This window comes from Alligator sinensis, unplaced genomic scaffold (assembly GCF_000455745.1).
Source record: "Alligator sinensis unplaced genomic scaffold, ASM45574v1 scaffold135_1, whole genome shotgun sequence".
Lineage (NCBI taxonomy): Eukaryota > Metazoa > Chordata > Crocodylia > Alligatoridae > Alligator > Alligator sinensis.
Window position 1 is genome coordinate 86,393 of NW_005842293.1, and position 24,155 is coordinate 110,547.

Below are 24,155 nucleotides of genomic sequence, written 5' to 3' on the forward strand. Positions count from 1 at the left end.
CCCATCCCCTTGCAGCTCCCCCTTACCCCCAGGTCATTCACAGCAGCCCTTCGGCCACGCAATGTTGCTGCCTAGCCTCCTACAGCCAAACTGCCTTGTTTATATGGGCAGCCCATGTCTCAAAATGGCTGCCCTAATCAGGCACCTGGAGGCTGCCAGCTCCAGGCCCTTAAAGTGGCAGGCACACACAGTGCACTGCCACACCCCTCCCCCTTTAAATCATCGCCGCCCCCTCACACTGGGGCTCCTCATGTTCTCGAGCCTCCGGTCTTTTAAGCCCCACGCACTGCTATCCTCTCAACTGGGCTCACCGTCCTGCCATCCCCTTTCCTGAAGCTATCTTCCCCTCTCGGGTGTGGTCCCCCCCGGAACCTTTGGCCTCTTGCCCTGGCCCACCTCAAGGCCAGTCGGGACCCCAGGCCCCCGGCTCTTGGGCGTCCCTCGCGGTGGGCGCCCGGCCCTTTTGACCCTCGTGGTCCTGGCCCCAGCTTGGGCCAGTCGAGGGTACTCTCCCCTTTGGGCTGACCACTGCAGGACCCTGCCCCCTCGAGGCCTATTGCTGTGCTGGCCTTCTACCGGGCTCAATGTACGGCCCCTCTCGGGCTCCTCGTCACTGGCCCCCTCAATAGGGCTCTCATCGCTGCCCCCCTCACACGGGGGCCTCTCACACTACCGCCCCCTCACACCGGGGCTACGCAACCCACTGGATGCAAGTGGCAGGCATACACAGTGCACTGCCACAATAGGTATCAATAACAATGACACCGATCATTATTTCAGAGATTCAATAAAAGTTAAGATGACGCTTCCAAAGATTGATACTTCATGTCTCCTTAGAGCAGTCACAACACTAGCAACTGTGTGTACCAATCCAAGCTCTTCTGTCACTGGGCTATCAAGTACCCTGACCTTGAGGTGACTTTCCCAGCTGTTTTATATTAATGTAAATGCCTTCCCACTAAAAACTGGATTTTCATCATTTTAGATATGGCACCATGAGTCATGAAAAGGTTGCTAGCATTGGATGTTGACAGTAGGCCTGCAAGAAGTGGAAAGTAATCGCTTTGGATTCGGAGGGACAGTGATTCAATTCAGTGATTTGAATCACTGTCCCGATTTGATTTGGCCGAATCTGAATCTGAAGATATTTGGTACCAAATCTTATTCAGCCGTAGACTATACAGGCAGGCAGTGCCAGTGGGAGCAGCTTGGGGAGCAGCCAGATGAGCCCTGGCTTGAGCTGGTAGGCCGGGGAGAAGCCACGGCTCATCTGGTTTCACCCCCAGCTGCCCCCCTGCAACCAGAACGAGGCAGGCAGAGCTGGCAGCCCCGGGAGAAGCCCCTCATCTGGCTGCTCCCCCAGCTGTTCCTGCCGGCACTGCCTAGTACCTGTCTGTACAGTCTGTGGCCGAATCTCCAAATCTCTCCAAATTGATTTGGAGGCTTTGGATTCAATTCGGAGAGATTAATGGGCCTCCTGATTTGATTTCGCTTTGGAGATTTGGCCACCAAATTGGGTCGAATCTCCTCCGAATTGAATTGGCTATTGAAGCTTCACACAGCCCTAGTGGACAGAATCTGCAGTGGTCACATATGGCTCAATTCAAAGGAGACTGATCACAGTGGGAAGACTCTATTGGCTTCAGTGGATTTTGGTTCAGGCTCCTGGACATGGCATCTACTGAGTTACCCTCCTCCCAGTTTGCTCTTACCTGTGTTAGTAGGCCCACCATTTCTTTAGACCAAGCAGCAGGATACATGACTGTTGCTGTCTTGAACACGTGAGCAATATCCATTGTTGATGTGTTGGAGCGAATATGATATGGTCTCTGAAAACACAAGCAAATCATTATAATTATTTAAAAAAAAACAAAAAAAACCCCTCTATTGGAAAACTTTGTAGGGCAAGAAGTCTCCAAACAGAGTTTCTTTATACATTCTCTCAGCCCCCTGTTGCTGCTCTAGATTGAACCATTGAAAATCTGCCACTGCAGAGACTAACTAGACTGAAGTGAATAAGTTACTACAAACTGAATAATGATAATAATGGCAACAACAACAATAGGAAAGATGAGCAGCAAGATGAATAGGAAGGAAAAGCAAAGGGTAGAGTTGTTATCAATCTGTTTTCCCCTGGCTCAGTCAATATTTATACCCTAGAAGGCCGTTAAAAAGGAATTAATTTAGTAGCAATGTAAGGGCCAGTATTTATTCCTCATTCTCTGTACACTTTAAATAGTGTTTTTCTGTTAATTTCTTATGTTTGATATGGGACTGTCAAAACAGAAGCTAGTGGGTTTTCTTCCCCCTTTGAGTTTCCTTGGGAAAAGTGACAACTCCAGTAAAAAGAGAAAAAAGACAGTATGAGAAAAGACAGTATGTTCAACCTCCCTAGAGAAAGGTAGCTGAACAGAGTATGTCTGCATGACACAAAGCAATGTCACCCAGAAATACTGGAGCTAGCCCTGAACCAGCTAGGTCCAGTATCAGAAGCAGTATAGCAATACAGTAATGCAGCAGTCTTGTTCAGACTAATATGCAACGTGATTGCAAAGTCCTGCAAAGTGACTCCTAGGCTGCAAAGTAACTCCTTCCTGTATGGCAGTTGTCCTAAAGGCAGGAATAAATAGGCTCTTAATTTTCTTTCAGCTATCAGTCTGAATTGTGTACATTAAGATGCACATGCAAGGTGGGAAGGACGGCTTGATATTCAACAGCTTTGATATAACGTGGCATTTGGAGAGGTCTAGGTCTAATCTTCCATCTGTGCAAGCTGAGCTTGCAAAGCACAATCCAGTTACAACTCATGCAAGTGGACACTGCTCACTTATTTAGTTGATGCATGCAACCTCATGAATCTTATAATTTAACTTGACATTAGCAAGTAGTGAGCATGAGAAGGCAAGATTGTTGTAACATTTCATTTCAGCAGATGGTTTGTAATACGGCTGTGCGAAACAGCACCGTTTCATTTCGACCTCCATTTCACCATTTCAAAGGGACAGTGTTTTGTTTTGTCATTTCATTTTGAAACCACTGCTCTGTTTCATTTCATCGAAACAGTTTTGCTGTTTTGACGTTTCGCCCATAGGCTATGATGGGGAATCATGAAAATGCAAAAACCTGTGTCAGTTCTTGCCTGATGCAGATGAAAATTGCTGGGATGGTATCCCTTTCTGAGGGCATGAAGCCTCCCATGTTTCAAAGAGATAGGAGCAGAGGTTTCTGGGAAACTGCACCTCAAACTGTTCAAAACAAAACTCGTGACAGTTGCCAGCAGCGGCAGCCTCCTCTCCTCTGTAACGCAGATCTGGAGGCCCGCACTCCCAGGAGGGCTGCCGGGCTGTGTTGGACTCCTCCTGGGTGTGTGGGTCCCCGGATCTGAGCATGGGATGAGAGGAGGCTGCCACTGCCGCCTGGGACCAACGCTGGGTGCAGCCTGAGCCCAGTGCCGAGAAGATTACTGCCCCAGGCAGCAGCGGCAGCCTCCTCTCATCCAGCGCACAAATCAGGGGCCTGCACCCCCGGGAGGGCTGCAGGGCTGTGCCAGACTCATTCAGCTGTGCTGGACCAGGTGGCAGTGGCAGCCTCCTGTCATCCAGCGCACAGATCCGGGGGCGCACACCTCCAGGAGGAGTGCAGCACAGCCCTGCAGCCCTCCCAAGGGTATGGGCCCCTGGATCTGTGCACCAGATGACAGGAGGCTGCCGCTGCCGCCTGGTACCAGCACTGAAGCTGCCACCTGGTACCAGCACTAAGCCAAGTAAGCTGGGCTTCTCAACTCAAAACATTTCAAAACTTTCAAAACATTTCGAGTGCCCTTGTTTCATTTCAAAGCTGTTTCAAAGCCGTGTGTTTTGTTTCAATTTCACTGTTTTGAGCTCGAAACACATTGAAACAACTTCAAAATGAAACACCCAGCAAAAGTTCGCACAGCCCTAGTTTGTAATTCCCAGATTTTTACAATTTTTCAACACTAAGAGGCTGTTTAAGAAAATATGTGAGCACAGACGCACCACAGTGTATTACGCTGACTACCTGCCAAGAGGTGAAAAGCAAAACTTCCTTTAAATTTATTACACGTCATCGTTACCACTAGCAGTATTTTGCTGTGCCATGATATATTGTTATACTGCAGTATTTCCTAAACCTAGGCTTGGAAATAACAAAGTGAAATCAAAAGCTGTGGAACAGTAAATGACAGTAATAGTAAATAACAGTAATGCAATCTGTTTTATTTTCTAACAATAAAATAAGCATATATACTTTAAGATAGAAGTTAGATTTACAAAAGCAACTGAGTGCACAGCTTCAGAAAGGGCGCCTAGCACTTCCAACAATATTTTAAAATGTGCCAAGTTGGTCAACCAAAACTTTGCGATTCTTAAGATCACTTGAAAAAATTGGTATCTATATGTGTGGATTAAAATACGTTCTCTCTCACAAGGGTTCTGTGAGGATTGAGTAGTTAAAGCATACACAGGGCATGTCTACACAGGACGCTTAATGCACAATAGCCTAATAACTCTGCGCAGTAGCGTGCCAGGCAAAAACCATGCTAATACGCTACTGCGCAGTAGTATTAGTCTATTGCGCAGTAAATGTCACTAAAAAACCATGCGTCGGTGCTACTGCGCAGTAACTGTAGTTAACACACATTTAGTTAATACTTGATTAAGCAAATACTAAACTAAACGAGCAGCAACTATTCCGCATTAATGAACGTGTAGACATACCACAGTTACCTAAAAAGTGATATCTACTATAAATCCTATTGGTTTAAAAAAATTAATCTCACAAGTTTTCAGATAATCTTTTTTGCTTGGAAGAATGGTGTTTATTTTAATTCACTTTTGTCCACCTGTTTTATAAACCTTTTAAAAGGAGCTATCCAAGAATCAATCCAAGAAGCACTAAATTTTGCAACTGAGTTACTGTCAAAGAATCAGACATGACAGAACATGAATTGTGTTTTATTAATAATTCACACACAGTAGTTTAGCTTTGCTCAACCTACAGGGTCCTATTATAATGGGGAAATGATTTTTAAACCTCTTTCTTTTCATGTTCTGAGCTCGGAGTAAATTATATTACAGTCCCTGGTTTAGGAATTCTTATTCATCAATTAGATGGCTCAGTTTTCAGTGCCCAACTATATTAACTGACAGGTCCTCGGACATGCTGAGAACCTGTCGTGGTGAATTACTTTGTGCTGCAATAGTTTCTTTTCAAAATCATGTGAGTCTGTCATCAGAACCCGGATGGATATTTGATTTCTGCTGCCTGCATTATTATAATAAACTTTGAAGTTTAGAATGCCGCTCAGTTCTTCCATCCCTGTTATAAAGCATGTACTCTTTCACCACAGCATTGTTAGACAGAGACAAAGAACGGGAATACAGCTGTACTGCACAGACCCGGCCTCTAAGTAGTTCATAGGCAGTAATTCCTAATGACCACCAGTCCACAGCAAAGGTGTAGCCGATAGATTTTGTTGAGTTAAACATCTCAGGTGCTGTAAAATACAGAGAAATAGTTTGTTTCAGTCTCACATGGAAATTACTGTTTTCAGAAGTATATAAAGCTTTCATCCTAGAAATGAAAGACTTTGTAATCTAACAACTACTACATCACTCCAACGCTACCGTTCCAGTCAAATGCATTTACTATATATTTCATTTGTTCCTTCCTCCTTGCTTTGTCTTTCTCTTAATTATCCCTGTTTTTTTTTAACAAGATGATAGTAACAAGCTGGCTAAGCTTCCCATCACCCACATACTGCTGAGAGGGATGGAGAATCAGAACTCCTCCATTCTCTTCCCAGATCTACCACTGATTTGTTTACTGAGCCTTGAGAAACCTGCCTCAGTTTCATTCTCTGAACAAGGGACATTTAAGTGCTGCAAAACAGGGACAGGGGGCTAAGGAAAGTGCTCATGTGCAAAATGTTTTGAGATCATAAAGTATGTAAGACCCCTGCTACACATTACATATGTTACACAATTAACTGGTTAACCATGCAATAAATTTAAACCAGCCACACCTGCAAAGTAATTATCACACAATAAAAAGAGCCAACCAACTACGACGCGGGTGCTTGAAACATGCAACAACTCTATAGATAGAACAAAGAGCAATGGTCTCAAGTTGTAGCAAGGGAAGTTTAGGTTGGATATTAGGAAAAACTTTCTCACTAGAAGCATGGTGAAGCACTGGAACATGTTAGCTAGAAAGGTGGTGGATCTCCATCCTTGGAGGTTTTTAGATCCCAGCTTGACAAAGCCCTGGCTGGAATGATCTAGTCGGTGATCGTCCTGCTTTGAGCAGGGGGTTGGACTAGATGACATCCCGAGGTCCTTTCCAACCCTAATTTTCTATGATTCCATAGCTGGTGTCTATCCAGCTTTAATGCGAATGTGTAGCAGGGCCCATTGCTAATGCTTGTAATTAAACAGGGGTTATTACTAGATACTAATTCCCATCAGTCACTAAAATGCTGCTTTTCAGTATGGACCCAGCATCTGACAAATATCATAACAAGTCAGTGGGACAAATATTTTCATGTACACCAAGAATTGAGCACAGATTAATATTTGGGTCCTGCAGTCTCAGGAGAGGAGTTGTTATAATTAGGATCAGTGTGAAGCCGCCTCTGTTGAGCTGAGCTCTCAGATATGTCAGGCTTTGCTTTTCCTATCTTTTAAATGAGACAATTCATAGCTTTGTTACATTAAAAGCTTGGTATAAGACTTAATTCATAACTGTATGTACAGTCTTGAATGAAAAGCATACTGTAGGAACAGGGATCATTACATAAATGCTCAGTGCATAAAAATAGTTCATTAAAAGTTACCAAGTGGTTGCTGCCTTTCCTAAAAATATGAAGAACATCAAAATGCATTGGCTCGAACTAATTTCCTGTATTACATAAGGCTGATCACAAGATCAAAGGTCCTCCTGAGCTTAGCAGCCCATAGGATTAGCATTTAGGAGCTGACACTTTTTAAAGTTATTTGGCAAAGTAATTGTTAGGTTAGGGATGGCAAAGTAATTAGCACGGTTAGGGATGGCATTTTCTATAGCCAATGGCACACAAGACAGTGATGTGGCTATAGCACCATATCAAGTAACCAGGTACCTGCTTGCAGCTGGGTAGATGGGACCCACACCTCTGCAGACACCATGAACACTCTGTCAACACACCCCATATTACCCAGAATGGGGGCTGAGAAGTCACTCTTTTTTAGGTTCTTACACACCCCACAACTCATACACTCATAGCTGAGCTCCCCATCGTCTTTAAGATATTTTACTCAGAACAATATCCGAAGTGGGACAGTGATGTTATCCTCCTCACAGGTGGAGAACTGATGAACTAAGCAACTAAGATTTGCCCCAGGTGACATATGGTGCCTGAGCACAGAACTGAAACCTGGTCTACTGAACCATTTTATCCCTTAGGAAACTTCCCCATTCTCAAAACTAAGGTGGATTTGGCTGGGTTTTTTAAGTGGGTTGGTCCCCACCCCCCACTTTTCCCTTTATCTGTATTTAAGAATCCTTTAAGTGTGAGGATACCTAAAAGAAACCCAAGCCTCAAAAAGTAAATATTGTGTGGCGTAAGCACAGATGGGATTCTGGCTCTGTTTCCTGAAAGCAGGAAGTGTCTTGATGTGAGCACTAATGTGATAGCCATTCCTTCATTGGGGGCGGTTGCCAGACAAAGACAAGCTGATCTTCAGCTAAGACTGTTGTGAAGATTAAGGAAAAAGTCCAGTGACTTTATGGGGGATGGTGGGAGATGACTGTCATTAATGAAGGGTGGTGGGAAGCTGAAGGTGGGACCAGTTGTTTCTATAGTTTTCTTTTTAAACTATAGGGTTAAATCAGGTAAAAAACAAATCAGCTGTGTTACTCTGACAAAAAAAGAGATTCCCAATGAAGGTGGATGTAATTGTGAAATAGCATCTGTAGGAGAAACCCTGGTTAATCACCAGTTCATGCAGCTTTATCAAACCACACTACTATATAGAAAGTTTTGTTCCTTGTGCTGTCCACACTGAAATGCTCTGAATGCTTTCATCCTGCCTGTTACTGTTAGCCAGATTTATGGTCTATTGTATAGTTGAACCCATCACTTTTTTCTATCATTAAATTGGGAACCTCTCATTTTTCTCAACCTCAGTGATGGGAATCTTCCTCTCTGATCCATTCCCTCTGCGCTCCTGATCTGATTTTTTTCTTGCTTACACAAGTTTTACCTTGCTGTAGCTCCACTGCCTTTTCCAGTGAGGGAGACAACAAGATGAGCTCTTTTTTTTCCCTGTAAAAAACTAGTTATTTTAATGATTTCACTATTAAGGGAGCATAACTAACAGTTTTCTGCATTAGTGTCAAGAGAAAAAGGAGGAAAAAAATCAATAGCTGGAAGATATCCAGCACCAAGAGCAGCAGGCAAGCAAGCTCTTTGAAAAGGACTGTGCATTTTGCTCCATACATACAAACGCAGCAATGCGCCCGCATGAGGGCAAAGGAGCTTCGGAGGTAACAGAGGTTGCCCTTGTACTAAGAGCTGGACTATCCTTCCACACTGAGAAGACACATACAATGCTCTCTGTGTCACTGGGGTGAGGCAAAGCATTTCAAAGCCAAAAAGTTAGTCATTTCGGAAACAGCATTCAGAGGAAGCAAGAAACAGCATTTGTGCTCCAAAGATGGTTTAGCGACATCCTGTACCCCAATCAGTAGCAAGATTTCTTTTTGCCTTTCCTACCATTTAAATACTGAGTCTGGCTTGACTTCACTGAGTCTGGCTTAACCACAGTGTCCTCCCTTCCAGTGAGACCAGGGCCGTTTTCACTATTATTGTATCAATGTCACACTCATCCAGGGCATGAGGAACACAGCTCTGATCCTTCAACTTCAAAAACACAGGGCTCTGCTTGAACTGAAGAAGCTCCTATAGCTGGGGGTTAGCAACTCATCCATTATCTTATTTTTATCTTTACCACAACGGGCACCAACCCATCAGTGACATTACTTTGTAGGACAAATTTACACAACAACTGGATTTTTCTTGAACCAATAAAAGAAGAAATAAAGGTTGCCCCTTTCCTTGTTGTTACTGTAGCAACCAACCCTGTTACTTGCTCAGTGGGAACCCAGAGACTTGTACCACATTTTCCTAACAAGAACATTACACTCAATATACAGAAGTGCAGAAGGTCAGTGCACAAATGTACCATGCACTGAGGAATGGACTCATCCTGCTGGTCCTCATTTCCCTTTTGATCCTTTACAAATGCTCTCCCTTGTGCACCTGATTCCCAGATGACAGGCCAGCTGATTGCTTGATAGGTGGTGACAAGCCCATTGACAGCCAGAAGGCAAAGATGAGGGTTTTCCGCGTGAGATTGAGACACAGTTCGTATCAATTTACTGCTCTCTTTTATGTGTGCAGAGCATGTTTTCACCTGAAATAACATCTATACAGCAGCATGTAGCTAAAGTGGCTTTGTTCTTCCCTTGTCATTTCATCCCTGGAGCAGAATGGAGTTCAGGGCAGAGGACGCTGCATTAGCGGTCAAACACACAGCTGGAGCCCGTACTTTCCTTGTAAAGCTCATTGCTAGGAATTCAGTTATTCCTAATTCACATCAGCATCGAATGATAATAGGGACCCTGGCCCATCTTTTCCCTGGCATTCAGTATGATCTCTACATGCAAATCTTCAAGCCGAATTCTGATTTCCACTTACAATTGGTCTAAACCCAGAGTAATAAAACGGAGTTCAAACAGAGTTCAAAGGAGGCTTAGACCTTCATGGGGGCATGCAGGTACCTTCTGCAAGGTATTCTTTTGCAATTCCCAGCAAATACTTGCAGGCTTGGGCCATTACTTTGATTTAACCAACAAGCAGCCCTTAGTGCCTCAGCTAATCCACCTGTAACCTGGGGTAATAAAGTACAGCATCTGAGTCCTGAAATGTTGTAAAGCCTGACTAATGTACATACAATGCTATGAGAGCCTAAAAAGAATTTAATGATTTTATTTTACAACCAATACAAGAAAACTTAACAAAGACACATGAAAACTGAACAAACTTTACAAAACTGACATTAGTACTTGTGCTAGGCTCTTCCTTTGTGTAAAGCATTAATTCTACTTCTAAACCAGTGAGAAACTATTTCAGTGACATGAAGGGGAAAAATCTTAGAAATCAAGATTTCCCTTTCTTTTTCATTCCCATCCACAGCCACTCATTTAAAACTGCAACACGTTTTTCCTACTTAAAAAGAACAAAAGGAACTCAAACTTTCCAAAAGGATTTTGCTTCAGTTCCTGCGCAGTCTTTGATTCAAGGATGGGCATTAACAAAGAATAGCTACTCAAGTAGCCTCGACCTTTCTAAAATCTTACCCATATATGGCTTGGTGCCAGCAATAGTTGTGACCTGTGTTTCTTTAGTCAGCATTGTGGCAATATTGAAATCTGTGATGTGCACGTGTCCTGAAAGAAAAAAAAAGTTTGACTGAATAAATGACTCATCTCTTTCCAGGAAAATGATCACACTTTGAAAAATAATCATCATCCAGAATTCACATGGAAAGTAAAAACAGCAACACTCTTCTTACAGAAAAGGATTTCCAGAAAAATTCCACTTTGGGAAAGGAGCAGAACATTTTTGACCTGTAGGCTACGGCATGGTGTCGTGAGTTTACATGCTTCTCTGCAGGTAAAAAAGGAATTGAATAGTTTCTGAGGCAAGAAGCTGTCACTTGGATTTCCCCATAGGAAAATTAAAATTTCCTATGAAAAAAGTTCCACTATCCCATAATGTATTTGAGCAATAAACAATGACCAGCTAGCCTGGTGAAAATCCTGCCCATTTGTCATCTCATGCATTTAATTCTTTGTACTCTGTTTCAGGAGAATATTTTTAGATCAACATGAAACATTTCTGTTCAGATGAAAATCAGTCTGTTGGAAAATTTTCGAGCAGCTCTATTATCCGTCTTGCATTGCGTTCTAGTGCTGCTGGTAGTTTAAGCCCACACCTAACCTACGTTCATCAGTGATATGAAGACGAAGAGGAGAAAATACTTTTACAGAAAATATGTACATTATCTTAGCATTTCTTTTAGCAATGAATTCAAAGCACATAAGAAAACAAAATACTGTTCTGCTGGTAAAAGTGTAAGGCTTAGCTCTCCAGCCCAAAATGAACAGCACATGCTGCAGACTGGAAAACAAAGCACAGACAGTCTTTTTGTTCTGTGCTTAGCACTACAGGGCTTTGGGTCCATGGATGGGGCTCTTAAACGATATATACTTTATACCATGCAGGAATCCAAGCAATGACTAATTTCCTAAATGGCACCAATTTATTGCCTTTTCAGGAAGGCATAATATGGGGGGTGAAGTAGAAGAGGCTTAGGCCAAAACCTTAACAGAGAAGAATATTACAATTCCCACATAAACATCATAAGTGATGCACAGAAGTTCAGGCTTTCTGGTCTCCCAGCAGTAGTTTTATCCTGATGCATGCCATGAAACACCTCCCCAAAGGAATATAAAGAACGTCAATCGAATATTAGTCAGTCGAACATGTGACATAAAAGACAATGATGGAAAGAGACAGAAAAAGGCATTCAGGAGGTGAGAACATAAGAGAAAAAATAGCTCTGCTGGTAATGGACAACAGCTGAAGGAAACATTGACTGAACAAGAGAGAATTTACATCCAAATGATCAAATCCAAAGCCTTGCATTTAAATTTATATCTTATAGCATAACTGTCATTACTAAGAACATGGTAATAGTGTAATAGATGGCAGAATTATTATATTGTTATTAAATCTCAAGAAATAAGACTAATTAATGTAATGTTTAAATGCCACAGTCATCCCATTCAAATGAATCGTGATTTTTCCTGGAAGTATTCATTTAAGAGTGACTGCCCATAGAGAAGGAGAACAAACACATGGCCATTCCAAATGAGCCCAATGCCTCTAAAACTTTGCAAGGCACGGTGTGCACAAGGCTACGTTATTTATAATTGGGGAAAACTGCAAACACCAAGTGGAACCAATCAATTTAATAGTTAGACTATGGCATTAGATTACCATAATGTGTTCTGCAATAGGCTACTTGCTGAAACCACTCAAAAATTCAAGCCAGTGCAGAACGTAAAATCAGCTATGTTGAAAGCAACCCCCTCTGATCCCAAAGCTAAGAAATCCTGGGCCTGCCTTGTACTGGGATGGGAAATCACCTTGGAATATCAGGCACCACTGATACAAACCAAGGAGCTGTGGTCAAACTCTGGGTATGTATTAGCCCGTAGAAACCAAATGAGTGGCAAGACTAGTTCATTCAGCCCCATCACTACTGCTGAGTTGACAAGCAGAACGCCAGGAAGAAATGGTGACTGAGATAGCCTGCCTCTTAGGAAGAATTTCAATGTGAAGTGTGTTTTAATGTGATGTTTTTCCAACTTTTAGTAATCAAAGTAAATATAGCACCTGAACACCCACCAATTTATAGAAGAGTTTTTATCTTGGTATGTATGCATATGGCTAGCTCCCACAAATGGGAGAATTGACCCCGTACAACGCATACATTCCTCTTCATTACTTCACCCTTTCACTTTCCCTTTGGCCATCACAGTTAAAAAACAATTTGATAGAAGGTATGCATTCTTGATACACTTCATATGCTCTGTTGCCATGTTATACTGGGGTCGGTCACCATGGCTTCCAAATAAATTGATCTGCTACAGCAAATACCACCTACTTAAAGAAGACAACCAAGAGGTTCTGTATTATCAAGAAAGAACTTCATCCAGTCCTAGCCAGATCCTGTTACAGGGAAACTGTCTCTACCTATCCTAGTGACCTTCAATTGCCAAGGCCAGAAAGATGACTTTTTTCCCCAGGTGTTCAGCACATTCCAGGACAGAACATTTATTCTAGGTGGAAAGTTCCACATTTCTCAGATATGTTCATTGTTCAAGCAACAAACATAGACCTTCTACCTTAGCTAATATCTTCCTCCTTTGTAATATCATGCATTTAATACTACTCCCCAAATTGTTTCTAGAAAGACGTAAGATCTGCCCCAAATATTTTTGCTTAGATGAAATCTTAGCAACAAAATTAGGCGGTTGGACATGATATTTTTACTAAATCTTGTGAAATCCATTTGTGGGGCAGGGAACGGGAAACATCAATACACAGTATTTTCATTAGGGCAACACAGAGAGAAAATGGAAATACGTGTCTTCCCAAAAGGTAAAGGCAGCTTCAAACAGGATTGTAGGAACTCAGGGCTGGCAGGCAGAGAGCACAGGGACCGGTGGGATAGGGAGCTGGATTACCAACGTCTCCTGTGGGTGTATAAACTAGGCAATTCTTCCTGACACTCAAAAGTAAGAACAAGAATGAAACTCTATGAGTTATTCCCAGGCAGAGATGGGTGCAGGGGCTGTCTATAATGAGGACAGCAACACCTGGCCCAGAGAGAGCTATATACATAATTTTTTAGTACATTGACAGGTTAAAAATATGATCCTGAGTATACTTGCTCCATAATTTGAACACCGATGAATGGTAATTTTCTGTGTTGATCCGATTCTCATTTCTTAATGTTCTAAGCCTGACAACATTGGCTTTAAGATAGGATCAGATTCTCCAACTAGAAAGATGCAAAGTTGGTTGAATACATTTTTGGATAACTTGATAACAGTTGGGGCCAGTGGAACCATATAAATACAGCTGTGTAACACCCTTGTGCCCCAAAGGTGGTCTTCTATGGCAGTTTACACAGACCCTTAAAGTCCTCCTGTAGTATACAAGAGAGTGCATAGGCACCTCAGCTGGCTATACTTGGGCAGACAACCCTGCAGACTGGTGTTGATGGCCAACACAAGGCAGTGAAATTCATTCTGACTCATGGAGCCCAATCCTGCAAGGCAGTCAGCACTTAGAGAGTGTCCCCACTTCATGGTGAGTTCATGATCTCCCTGTAAGGTGATAAGCACTCTCAGTCCCTGTAAACTTCAATGGGGGTTGAGTGTGCTTAGCACTCAGTAGGATTACACTCTCAAGAGCTGCATGCTTCAGACCAAGGCTCTGTGTATGGACTGTGTTCTGCAGATTCATCACCTCTTTTCTGCTAGATGAAAAAAAAAACTTTTATTGTTTCTCCTTTCTTCACCAAAGATATTAAATCACCAAAACAAGGTGGCTTATGAAAGTTGAATCTCATAGTTTACACATCCCTGGGAATTCCCAGCTGTTTTTATTTAATATGTTAAAATAAGGCCACCCTCTTGTGATGAATAAGGACAAAACCTCCAGTAATTAGCTACTGTTTTGTGGCTGAACAATGATAAAGAGTTTAAGTGCATCTCCACAATGCTGGCTAAAAATTTCTTGCGAAGCCAAAGTACATTTTGCTCATCACAAGTATTTTGTAATATACCCAGCTAAATTCAAGAACAAAAGCAGGGCCTTGATGACATTCAAAGGTCATGTAATAAGTTTATCTCCTATCTAGCCAACTTAAATCACAGGACATAATAATGTATATGAAATATAGACACACATATGGACAGAAGAACATAAAAAACAAATCAGAGTTTCACCACAGACTTGAAGAGCAGAATTTCTACAAAACCTTAAATGGACAACATTATACCCCACCATAATCACTGATTAGACAGTAAACTCCATGGGGCAGGGTTTTGTTTGCTTCTTTTTGGTTTTTGGGGGGGTTTGGGCAGCGGAGGGGGTCTGAGTATAGCACTATAACCCTTGAGTATAGCCCCAGACAAAAGAAGAGGCTACAGACAAAAGGTAAATAGTAAAATATTATTCCAGAAAATATCTGAGAATAAATGTCCTGGGATCAGAGCTTATTGGTTAACTCATCTGGCTTCATTAGGAGCTGACAATTTTTAAGTTATTTAGCAAAGTAATTTTCTAACATTTCTACAATTGTACTTTTTACCAACAGTCTGCCTGGTCTGAAGCTGGAAAGTGTCTACACTGATTGCTATAAATGCATCTCTGCTAACAGCTTTATTAAGACCAGATTGCTGTTTAGTGATCATTTGGGCTAGGAACAAAAATTACATAGAAACTAGTATGAGTGATCAGAAACCGGTTCAAATCAGCAACAGAACAGAAGTTCAGTGCACAGAAACTGCTTTCAATGGCTAAAACCAGTTTAAGATAAACTTGGATGGATGTAGTATCAGACTTAACTGATTTAGGTTAAATTGGTTTATTGAACCTTTGTCCTAAATCTCCTCCAAATTCAAGTTAACTCATGGTCCCCCAGCATCCCAGGATGCTTCGCACCTCCTCCACAAACCCCCTCCTCGCAGGCTGGGTGGACTAGCCTTGGCCCAAGCCTTCTGCTCCAGCCGAGCAGGGAAGCATACTCCAGGCACCTGGGCCATTGGAGGCATGTGGCTGCATTTCCAGAATCAAGAGTGAATGTCTGTTCACTTGTTTATCAGTTCAATCTATGAAGTTTAGACTAACCTGAGCAGATTGAATCATCAACTCAGGCTTGGGCTTTTTGCCTGTCTGTACGTAGCCTTGGTTGGGTTAATCCTGCCTGAGGCACTAACTTCTGAATGTTGTGAGGTTTCAAGTCCCACTTGAGAGAAGAAAGGAAAACTTGAGGAACATTGCCCCTCTAATCTGCTATCTGTATTGCCAGAAAACATGACTGAGATGTCAGAGCTCATCTATCAGCCTTCGACTGATTGAGAGACAGTACATGTGTTACCCTTTCTACTTTGATAGCCTTACAAAAACAGGCAGGCCACAATCCCCCACCCACCACCCACTCACAACTCTCAACAAAAAACCACAGCACCAAATCCTTGGAAAGCACTTGAAAGAAGATGCTGAGTACAGCCAGGACAAATGCATGGTCCTTTTCCCATCCTTTGTCAGCTTTCATTTTCTCTCTAACTCTCATCTCCTCTTTGAAGGAAATTACATTAATAAATATGAATGATAGAGGTTATTGTTATTATTCAGTCTTTCATATTCAAAGCAAGAACCCTTGCTCCTGTGGATGCATCATTTATTTGAAGTGAATAATTTACATAAATCTTAACTTTTCTAGAAACTTTTATCCACTGAAAAATGTGGACTGATCAGGGGAGAAATCAAATTGGAAGTGGGGTTCTGTGAGGCAAAGATGTCCTCTTTGTATCACTTGACATAAAAATTCTGTCAAACAATGTCAATAAATTGCTTGCACGAAAATATGTAACAGTTTGTCAGAAGCTGCATGCAGTCAGGTAAAATAACAATGGTTATGCTATGAGAAGTAGAATAGAACAGAAAAGACATCACCTGCAGGGAGGCAGAAGTGAGAGGTTACAGTGTGCCCAAAATTTTCAAAACAATTCAGAATCTACAAATGAGGGCAGATCTTCAAAAGAATGCAGCGAGCTGGGTGCTGAACTTTTTCAAAGAACTGGCCTGCAGACCTCGTGAAGATCTAGGCCTCAGCTCTTCTGAAAATGACTTTTAAATAAGAGTGTCGGGGTAGACTGGTGAAAGAATGTAGCTTGCAACTATTAAAACTGTGCTGCATGTTAAAGCAAAGAACTTCACCTTTCAGTGGAATGGAACCGTCCCGTTATTACATAACAAGCCCTTTGCCCCTCTAATGCTTCTTTCATCTACAAAATTTTAAGACAAAAAAAACTTTGATTAATTAAACCTCACAAAACTCCGTTGCTTTAACTATTACCACTATTGTATAGAATTTGAAGTTAGAGACACCCAAGGTTAAGGATACTTACAATGCTCAGATTTAAATAACAAGTCAAACCAGAAACCAGGAGGCTTGACAGCTAGTTCCACGCACTAACCACAACTCTCTCTACCAGTGTCAACACTGATTGAGAAATAAATGTATTGGGCTGAATTCTACCCTTGGCTCACATGCACTCTGTTTGAAGCCACGGTCAGTGGTACACGATTCCAAGACCAAGGAACCTCATGAGTGCAAGGCAAAGGTTTTAAGTACTTAAACCTAATCATTCTAGCTTGTCTTCATGGTTGCTAGCATAGTTCACATTACAGATCAAACTGAGAGTGATGTAACCAAGAAATATTCTTATCTCCTGTACTAGGATCTACTTGGTTGTATACATACAATAGTATGTACAATAGTATCTGTGATGGGACGGGATGAACAATAACTCCAATAAAAAAGCAAAAGAAATGCATGTAAACAGAGGCCATCACAACTGTCTCAGTTTGTTAGTGTAGTGAACTGAACAAATCTTTTTAAATGATTATCATGACTCCTGCGAAAGTACATTAATTGCATTCTGTCATTCCCAGATGAGCCTGTGGTGCCATTGATCCAAAAGCAACATGCTTGTAATTAAAAATGAAATCATCTCATGCTTGGGATGATCATTTAAGGATGTCCAAGTACTGCAGGATTTTTCTTTTCTATGCCCAACTTTTCCAACTCCCTTGAAGTCTAGTTGTTTCAGTGGAAGCAGAATCAGACCTGATTTATTATACAGGGAGAAAGGTATCCCCTATGCAAATAGCCTGTGCCATTTATGCCCCACTTAAGCCCTTATCTAGGATTATTTTGTGGAGTAACATTGCAGTATTATTTCCATATAGGCTTGAATAGAAAGATCTACAAAGAAAAGCACTATAAACAAGGATGACATGACATTCACAGGCTACCCAGAACTTCCTTGACCTAGTCAATGAGAAATATTGATGACAATTGCTTTGCCCTTGATAACATGAACACTAATCTCTTCTGGTACAAGCACATGGGGATGTTTGAGTAAAATCACAGAAATACATTGCACAGCTGTAAAATTTGGCCAAAGGCTGAACTTGACTGAGTGGATGCCCCAAGCTAGACAGATGGCAAGCAAAGTGTAAGGAAATGCATTTAGGGCCAGAGTTTGAGGCTGGGAACCAAATACCTTTAAGAATCTGGCCCATAGGCTTTAGTCAAGAGCCTACAACAATAAGAAAATACATGTGAAAAAGGACAAATCTTTCTTAGACTGTCTCCATATAGGTTTTTTGCATGAAGCTGGCAAAGAAATATGACATGGAATAGGCATCTGCAATTCTATCCCAAGGGGAAAGAGACATTGAAAAACAAACATAATCTACCAGCCTAAATATAGATACAGATGCTGCAAAAATAATTGCTCAGGGGAAAAGAAAAATTTGAACTGTAGGTAAAAAGCTTTCTGCACGCATGAATGGAATTACACACCTTAGCTACCATGAAGGAAGACCCACAGGGAGAGGAAGAGAGCACAGAAAAGTCACAGACAGAAGGACACTGAAGTCAAGGGCACATCTGCAGAAAATAACTCTGAAGTCATCACCTTAAATCAGCTGAAACCTCAGACTGAATTAGAGAGGCTGGTCAAAACACTACTCTCCACTGCAGAGACATTGAGGACAGCTGAATGTTTCTGTAAAGTGGGTAGAAAAAAATCCCAAATTCAAGCACTATTTGTCTCTGAGAAGCCTTCAGCCCAGGTTTGGACCTAAGCTTGAGTGCTCAAACCTCCCTTTAAATTAACCATGGAGGATTGAAACCTGCAGTGTGGTAAATTTCCTTAATTCCTTAATTTCATTAGAGGACATGGAAGTCTAGCACCTTGCTCAGACAGAGAAGGAAACCCCAATGATTGGTCTGCATACAACTGAGAAAAATATGAAAACTGCTTAGAGCCTATCATCATCCCAAATGGCACTTAGGCATATCTATACTTCATGCTTCACTGCAGCACTCCCTAATGCAGTATTGAGGCAATGGAATATCAAAGTATCCCATCACTCTTGCAAGCCAGGTTAACAATATTAGCTCATGAGAAATGGACTTCACCACCTGTGTGCAATCTAGCAAGAAAATGGACTAAAGGAATCCTTCTCTTGGCAGTACTAAGTCAAAGACTAAAGGAAATGGATCAAATATCCTGAAGATGTCACCAGCAGTCTCAAATTCATGGGGAAAACACCATATTCATTATTCATAGATGTTTAAGCCAGAAGAAACCATTAGATTATCTATGGCCAGAGTTATACAGGAAGTCAGACTAGAATCTCACCTACACACCCCTGTATTGAGCCCCAAATCTTGCATTTGGCTAAAACATGTCTTTCTCTGAAGGGCAGCCCTCGGAAGACAAGCATAAAAAAATCCCTCAGGAGTTTGTGCCAATGCTGAATCATCTTCTTGTTAATTTTTTTTTTGCCTTATTTCTACTTTGAGTATATCTTGCTTTAACTTCTAGCCATTTGTTCTTGTTATGTCTTTCTCTGCTAGCTCAAAGAGCTTTTCAGTACACAAGGAATTGAATTAAATCTTTCTGCATATATCAATTCATTTTAATGATATTTAATCTAGTTGGTTAAAAGGTTTCTTCTGAAAAATTTTCACAATGAAAAATGGCTTTTTTGTTAAAGCAGAAACAGGAAATGTTCAGTATGGCCTTTTTAGAGGGGGTGGCAAAGGGAGGGAATATTTTTGAAGAAAATTCTTAACAACCAACAAAATTACAATTTTTTTCCACAAAAATTGCTTGGTGCAGGGACTCTAACAGACTCTTATATCCATATTGGTGTGACCCTTCAAAAGTGAGCATTAAAACACAAGAAATAAATTAAATTGCATGAGCTGGTAAAAAAATTCTCTCTCCCTAGGTTGAGTTAGCTTGTGAGAAGAATTCTAATATAATAAAGGGCATAGTCCGTCTGTCTGTCTGTCCGTAATGCTCTTGGAGCACTGTGATTGGTTACTGAAACAACTAATCAGAATGCTCCAAGAGTGTTATAGACAGGAGGTGGCAGTGCCACAGTGGAGCACCGCCATGATAGTGGGGACAGAGCGGGGGGGGGCTGGCCTCATGCCCCCTCACCCTCCCCCACTCCCAACCCTGCTCTCTGGAGGCAGCAGAGCGCTGCTGTGATGTTGGGAATGGAGGGGATAGAGCAGGGGGGAGAGGCCAGCTGGCCTCACCCCCCCCAGCCCTACTCCTTGAGCCAGTGGTGGTGCGGGGTGCTGGCGGGGGGGAGGGGACAGCGGGGCAAGCTTCCCCTTCCCCCCTCCCCTCTGCTCCTGGGAAGTGGCAGTGGCGGCAGTGAGGGGGGACGGGTGGTTACGGTTAGGGTTAGCAAGCTTCCCACTCTCCCTCTATCTCCCCTTCCCCTCTCCCCGACATTCTTGACGGGCAACTTACTAGTCTTTGCAATAATGATCTAGGCAATCACTCAACCAAAAACAAATGTGCCTTGAAATCTTACGGTAAGTTAATACATATACATAATCTAGAAAATATTGTACTTATGTGGATGTGTGAACTAAGCCACATTCTTCTCTGCAACAAGATCTGCTCAGTACAATAAAAGGCACCTAGCAACTCTGAAGTCAGGCATAGCTTCCTGAGGAATTTAAGCCATGCCTAGAATCCACAGGTTGGATACTGTGACCATTTGTGCCACCTGAGGAACTGGGGCAGGTGAGGAAGGAAAGAGAGAGGAGAAAATCTGGCTTGCTGTATTATTTACATCCTTGGCAGAGAAGGAAGTCTACTGAGTAAGACAAGGAGAGATGTGCATTTTGCAAAGGAAGCCAGGAAAGGCTTTCCTGACAGTTCTTAAATAAATAATTACCCAGCACTTTGAAATTAGAGGTCGTATGCAAAACAGGTATAGTATGGGCTCAGGTGGTGCTAGGCAAACCTAGTTACAAATGAGAACAATAGCACTTCTCTAGGAGTTTCAGCCTCTGTACAAAAAATGATCAAACCTTCTAAAGTGATAATGACTTTCATATATCCCATGATCTCTGCAACAGCTTTTTTTCAATACAAGCAGCTTACTGCAATTGCTAATAAAGATTTCTCACAAATGAGCCAGTTACGTGGATTTGCAGCAGGTAATAAAGAGCATAAAGTACTTTTTTGACATCTTAAAAGCTAATAAATACCAGATAAGTCTTTGTTGGGAGTTTTGCCAGGGTTAAAAAAAAAACTGCAGAGAGTAATGCAGGAGTTCAGTTTGAGCCATAGCTGAGACAGAATCAAATAACAACTCTAATGATATCTGTATTACGCACATGCACACAATTATATTAAAAGACATTACGGCTGCTAAGCTTAGCACTTAAAAGCGAGAGGAAAGGGCAGAATTCAGATTTCCTGGTCAAAATTCTTTCTGCTTGCTTGTATGCATTATCATCCAACTTTTAATGACGTGATCTGGCATGAAAAAATTCAGCCCAAATGATTAGTCTAAGTTATAAACAACTGAAAAGAAGGTCTAATAATAGGAAGCGTCAGACAACATTAACTGCAGTCAGCAAAACCTGTGTATAATAATGACTTCCAGAGTAGTCACTGAATTACAGTCACTGGTGGCACTTATCGAAAGACTAGGTAAAATGGGACACTAATACAGAAGACAGTCCGGTATCAGTGCAACACTACAGGGCTTGCACTGTGTTGTGCAGGATGGTGCTACATAAAAAGCAGTTGAAGAGAAGCCAAATTCAAAAGACAATTCCACTCTCGGATTTCTTTACAATCTTCGCTGCCCTGTCTACAATAGACGGGGCAGCACGAAAGACAATACAATTAAGATCACTCTTAGTTTAGTCATGTACCTTGTGCTCCCAGGTTCACAAACATTACCAAATTACCACAAAACCATTGGTACTTACCATGTTCATCCAGTAAAATGTTGTCAGGTTTGATGTCCCTAGAAAAAGACAAAGAGAGGAGAAAGGGATGTCAACAAAGACTGGTGATATGCAGCACAACTGCAGAAGCAAAATTCTTGTTATATTCGATGGTAAGTACAAACCAGCTCCTCAAGGCATTCTGCCTTGGAGACCTTCTGAGCGTGGTCCTTCCATATTACTTCCTCTGGGATGTGTAATTTAGATATAAATAAATGAAATAAATAAATTACTGAATAAATAAATAAATAAAATCCAAAATTCTCTCGTTAAAGAAAAACCTCCAATCCGTGTTTTTCCGTGATTAAATGAAACACCACTATATATGTGGGTATCAACTGAACATAATGTTTTATTAATATATTTACCATTTTAAAGCAATTTGGAAAGCTATCGGTGCCTCAATCCTTATAATAAAATAAATTCTAAATATGTATATATTTTTACGTGTGATTTTGGTTTTTTTATCATACAAAATCAGAGCTCTTCCCACCCCCTTCGCTCCCCAGGACACGGATCCAGCTGCAGGTGTCACCCCCCACACACACACTGCTTTGTGGTACTGAGCAGCTAGTGCCAGTGCCCCTCCCTTCCAAGCCACAGCCCACCCTGGCCCCGCCAATGCCCCTCACTCCTGACCCCCAGGCCCCCATCCCTGCTGATGCCCCTTACTCGCAACCCACAGCCCTCATCCCCACTGGTTCCCCTCGCTCCTGACCCACAGCCCCCCACCCCTCCAGCCAGATCCCTGCTAATCACTGCTCCCAGCTCATAGGCGCAGGCCCTACCTCTGACTTCAACTGGTAATGACCCTGAACTCTGTCATCTAGATGCCAGAATCAGTGCCTTAGCCCTCTAATTGCTTGGACACATCCAGCCCTCCCAGTGATCAGGTAGTTGTGGGAGCTCCTTGAACTCTTCATGGACCATGTAACCAATGAAGCAAGGAAACACAGGATGAGAAAAGGAATTTCATAATTGAAAACACACCTTTCTCTTAAAAAAAGAAGTTAGAAAATTATCAATGGAAAATAGCAAACTCCTGAACAAATGAAGCTGTCAGTGAATCCTTAAAGAAAGCAGAGTCCTCCCTGCCCCTACTTCAGTATAGAGAAGTATCCCCGTTTCTCTCTGGACAGGTGGACAAACAGCTTGACTGAAGTATTAGAGGTGGAAGGGAAACTTACAGTCCTATAGTGACTCTTAGACAGGTTTCTGTCAAAAGTCAATGGCCCAGCCGGTAATTACCCCACTGTTCCAACAGAGGAGGACAGCCGCTCAGTGCCTATAGCCCTTGATGTTCTGTAGATGTAATTTCCCCAGTCTATGTTCGTGTGTATACTGTAATTCACAAAGATGGCTTCCAGTAAAAATAATATTCATAAGATGAAACCAAATCATACTTGCATATATACATGCTCCCCAGTCGGAGCATTGTATTAGGAAGCATCCCCTAAGCACAGAAGAGAATCATGCTTTGGAATGAAGCAGAAAACTCACCACAACTTTCAGCTATTATCCCTAATGCATCATCAAAGTCCTCATGCCCAGCATCAAAGAACCCATCTCAGACCATGCTTAGCCCAATGAAGGTGCTTTTAGGCTGTTGGATAAAAAGCCTCCATCATGTAAAGTGCAATGTTAGGAATGCTCTAAAGACAAAAAAGTGTTGTTTATATCTAACTATATTGATTGGCATAAAGAAGCCTTCCTTTGGATCAGTAAAGCCAAACAAGACACTAATCATATAAAACTCCAGTCAAGCCATTCCAAACTATCAGAGAATTTGTGTCTGAACTCAGTGTTATGGGGCCAAATCTAAGAAAAAGATACATCTATCATAACAGTGGAAGGACATGTCATCTGGAATCAGTTATACATGACATCCCTCTTCACTGGTAAAATCTACCCCTCCTTAGAGGCCCAGCACAAGGCCTATGGGCAACTTACGTCTCTTTAGTCCTGAACTAAATTGTTCCTTTACAAAGGGGAATTTTCCCCATATGAAAAAGAACATGCCTAACCAGGAAGCCCGATTACTGACTCTTATTATACAGTAAATAAAATCAACACACATTCTCCTTTTACCAACAACAGACAGAACAACAGAGGTGGCAGCTGCTGGCAAAGAAAGGGTACAGAGGCAATGAAGCAGTCCATACAGTTTACAAAGTTTGAGGATGGACCATGTTATATTCATTATATTAGCTGAATTACTGCTCTACCTATAAAAGTAGTTGTAATTGTTTCAGAGATTGAACTTTCCAGCTGTGTTACAGCTTCTTTTATAGCTCAGGAGGTTGGCTGTTTGTAAATTCCTTTATCAAGAGAAATAGCCAAAAGGGAACTTCCAGCCAAGCGGCATAAGCTTTCCAGCTGTAGGGA

The 24,155-nt window shown here is 41.9% G+C and overlaps 1 protein-coding gene across 3 annotated transcripts in view; it reads right to left on the minus strand.

Moving 5' to 3' along the window:
• The window catches only part of STK32A (serine/threonine kinase 32A), a 72,646-nt gene that overhangs the window by 11,232 nt on the left and 37,259 nt on the right, over window positions 1-24,155 (minus strand). For all 3 annotated transcript variants that reach the window (XM_025209547.1, XM_006028164.3, XM_025209546.1), the window contains exons 6-9: window positions 21,753-21,790; window positions 10,420-10,509; window positions 5,418-5,515; window positions 1,713-1,829 (exon numbers count right to left, since the gene is read on the minus strand). In XM_025209547.1, coding sequence (XP_025065332.1) covers window positions 1,713-1,829; window positions 5,418-5,515; window positions 10,420-10,509; window positions 21,753-21,790 — 343 coding nt within the window. The remainder of the gene's footprint in view (window positions 1-1,712; window positions 1,830-5,417; window positions 5,516-10,419; window positions 10,510-21,752; window positions 21,791-24,155) is intronic.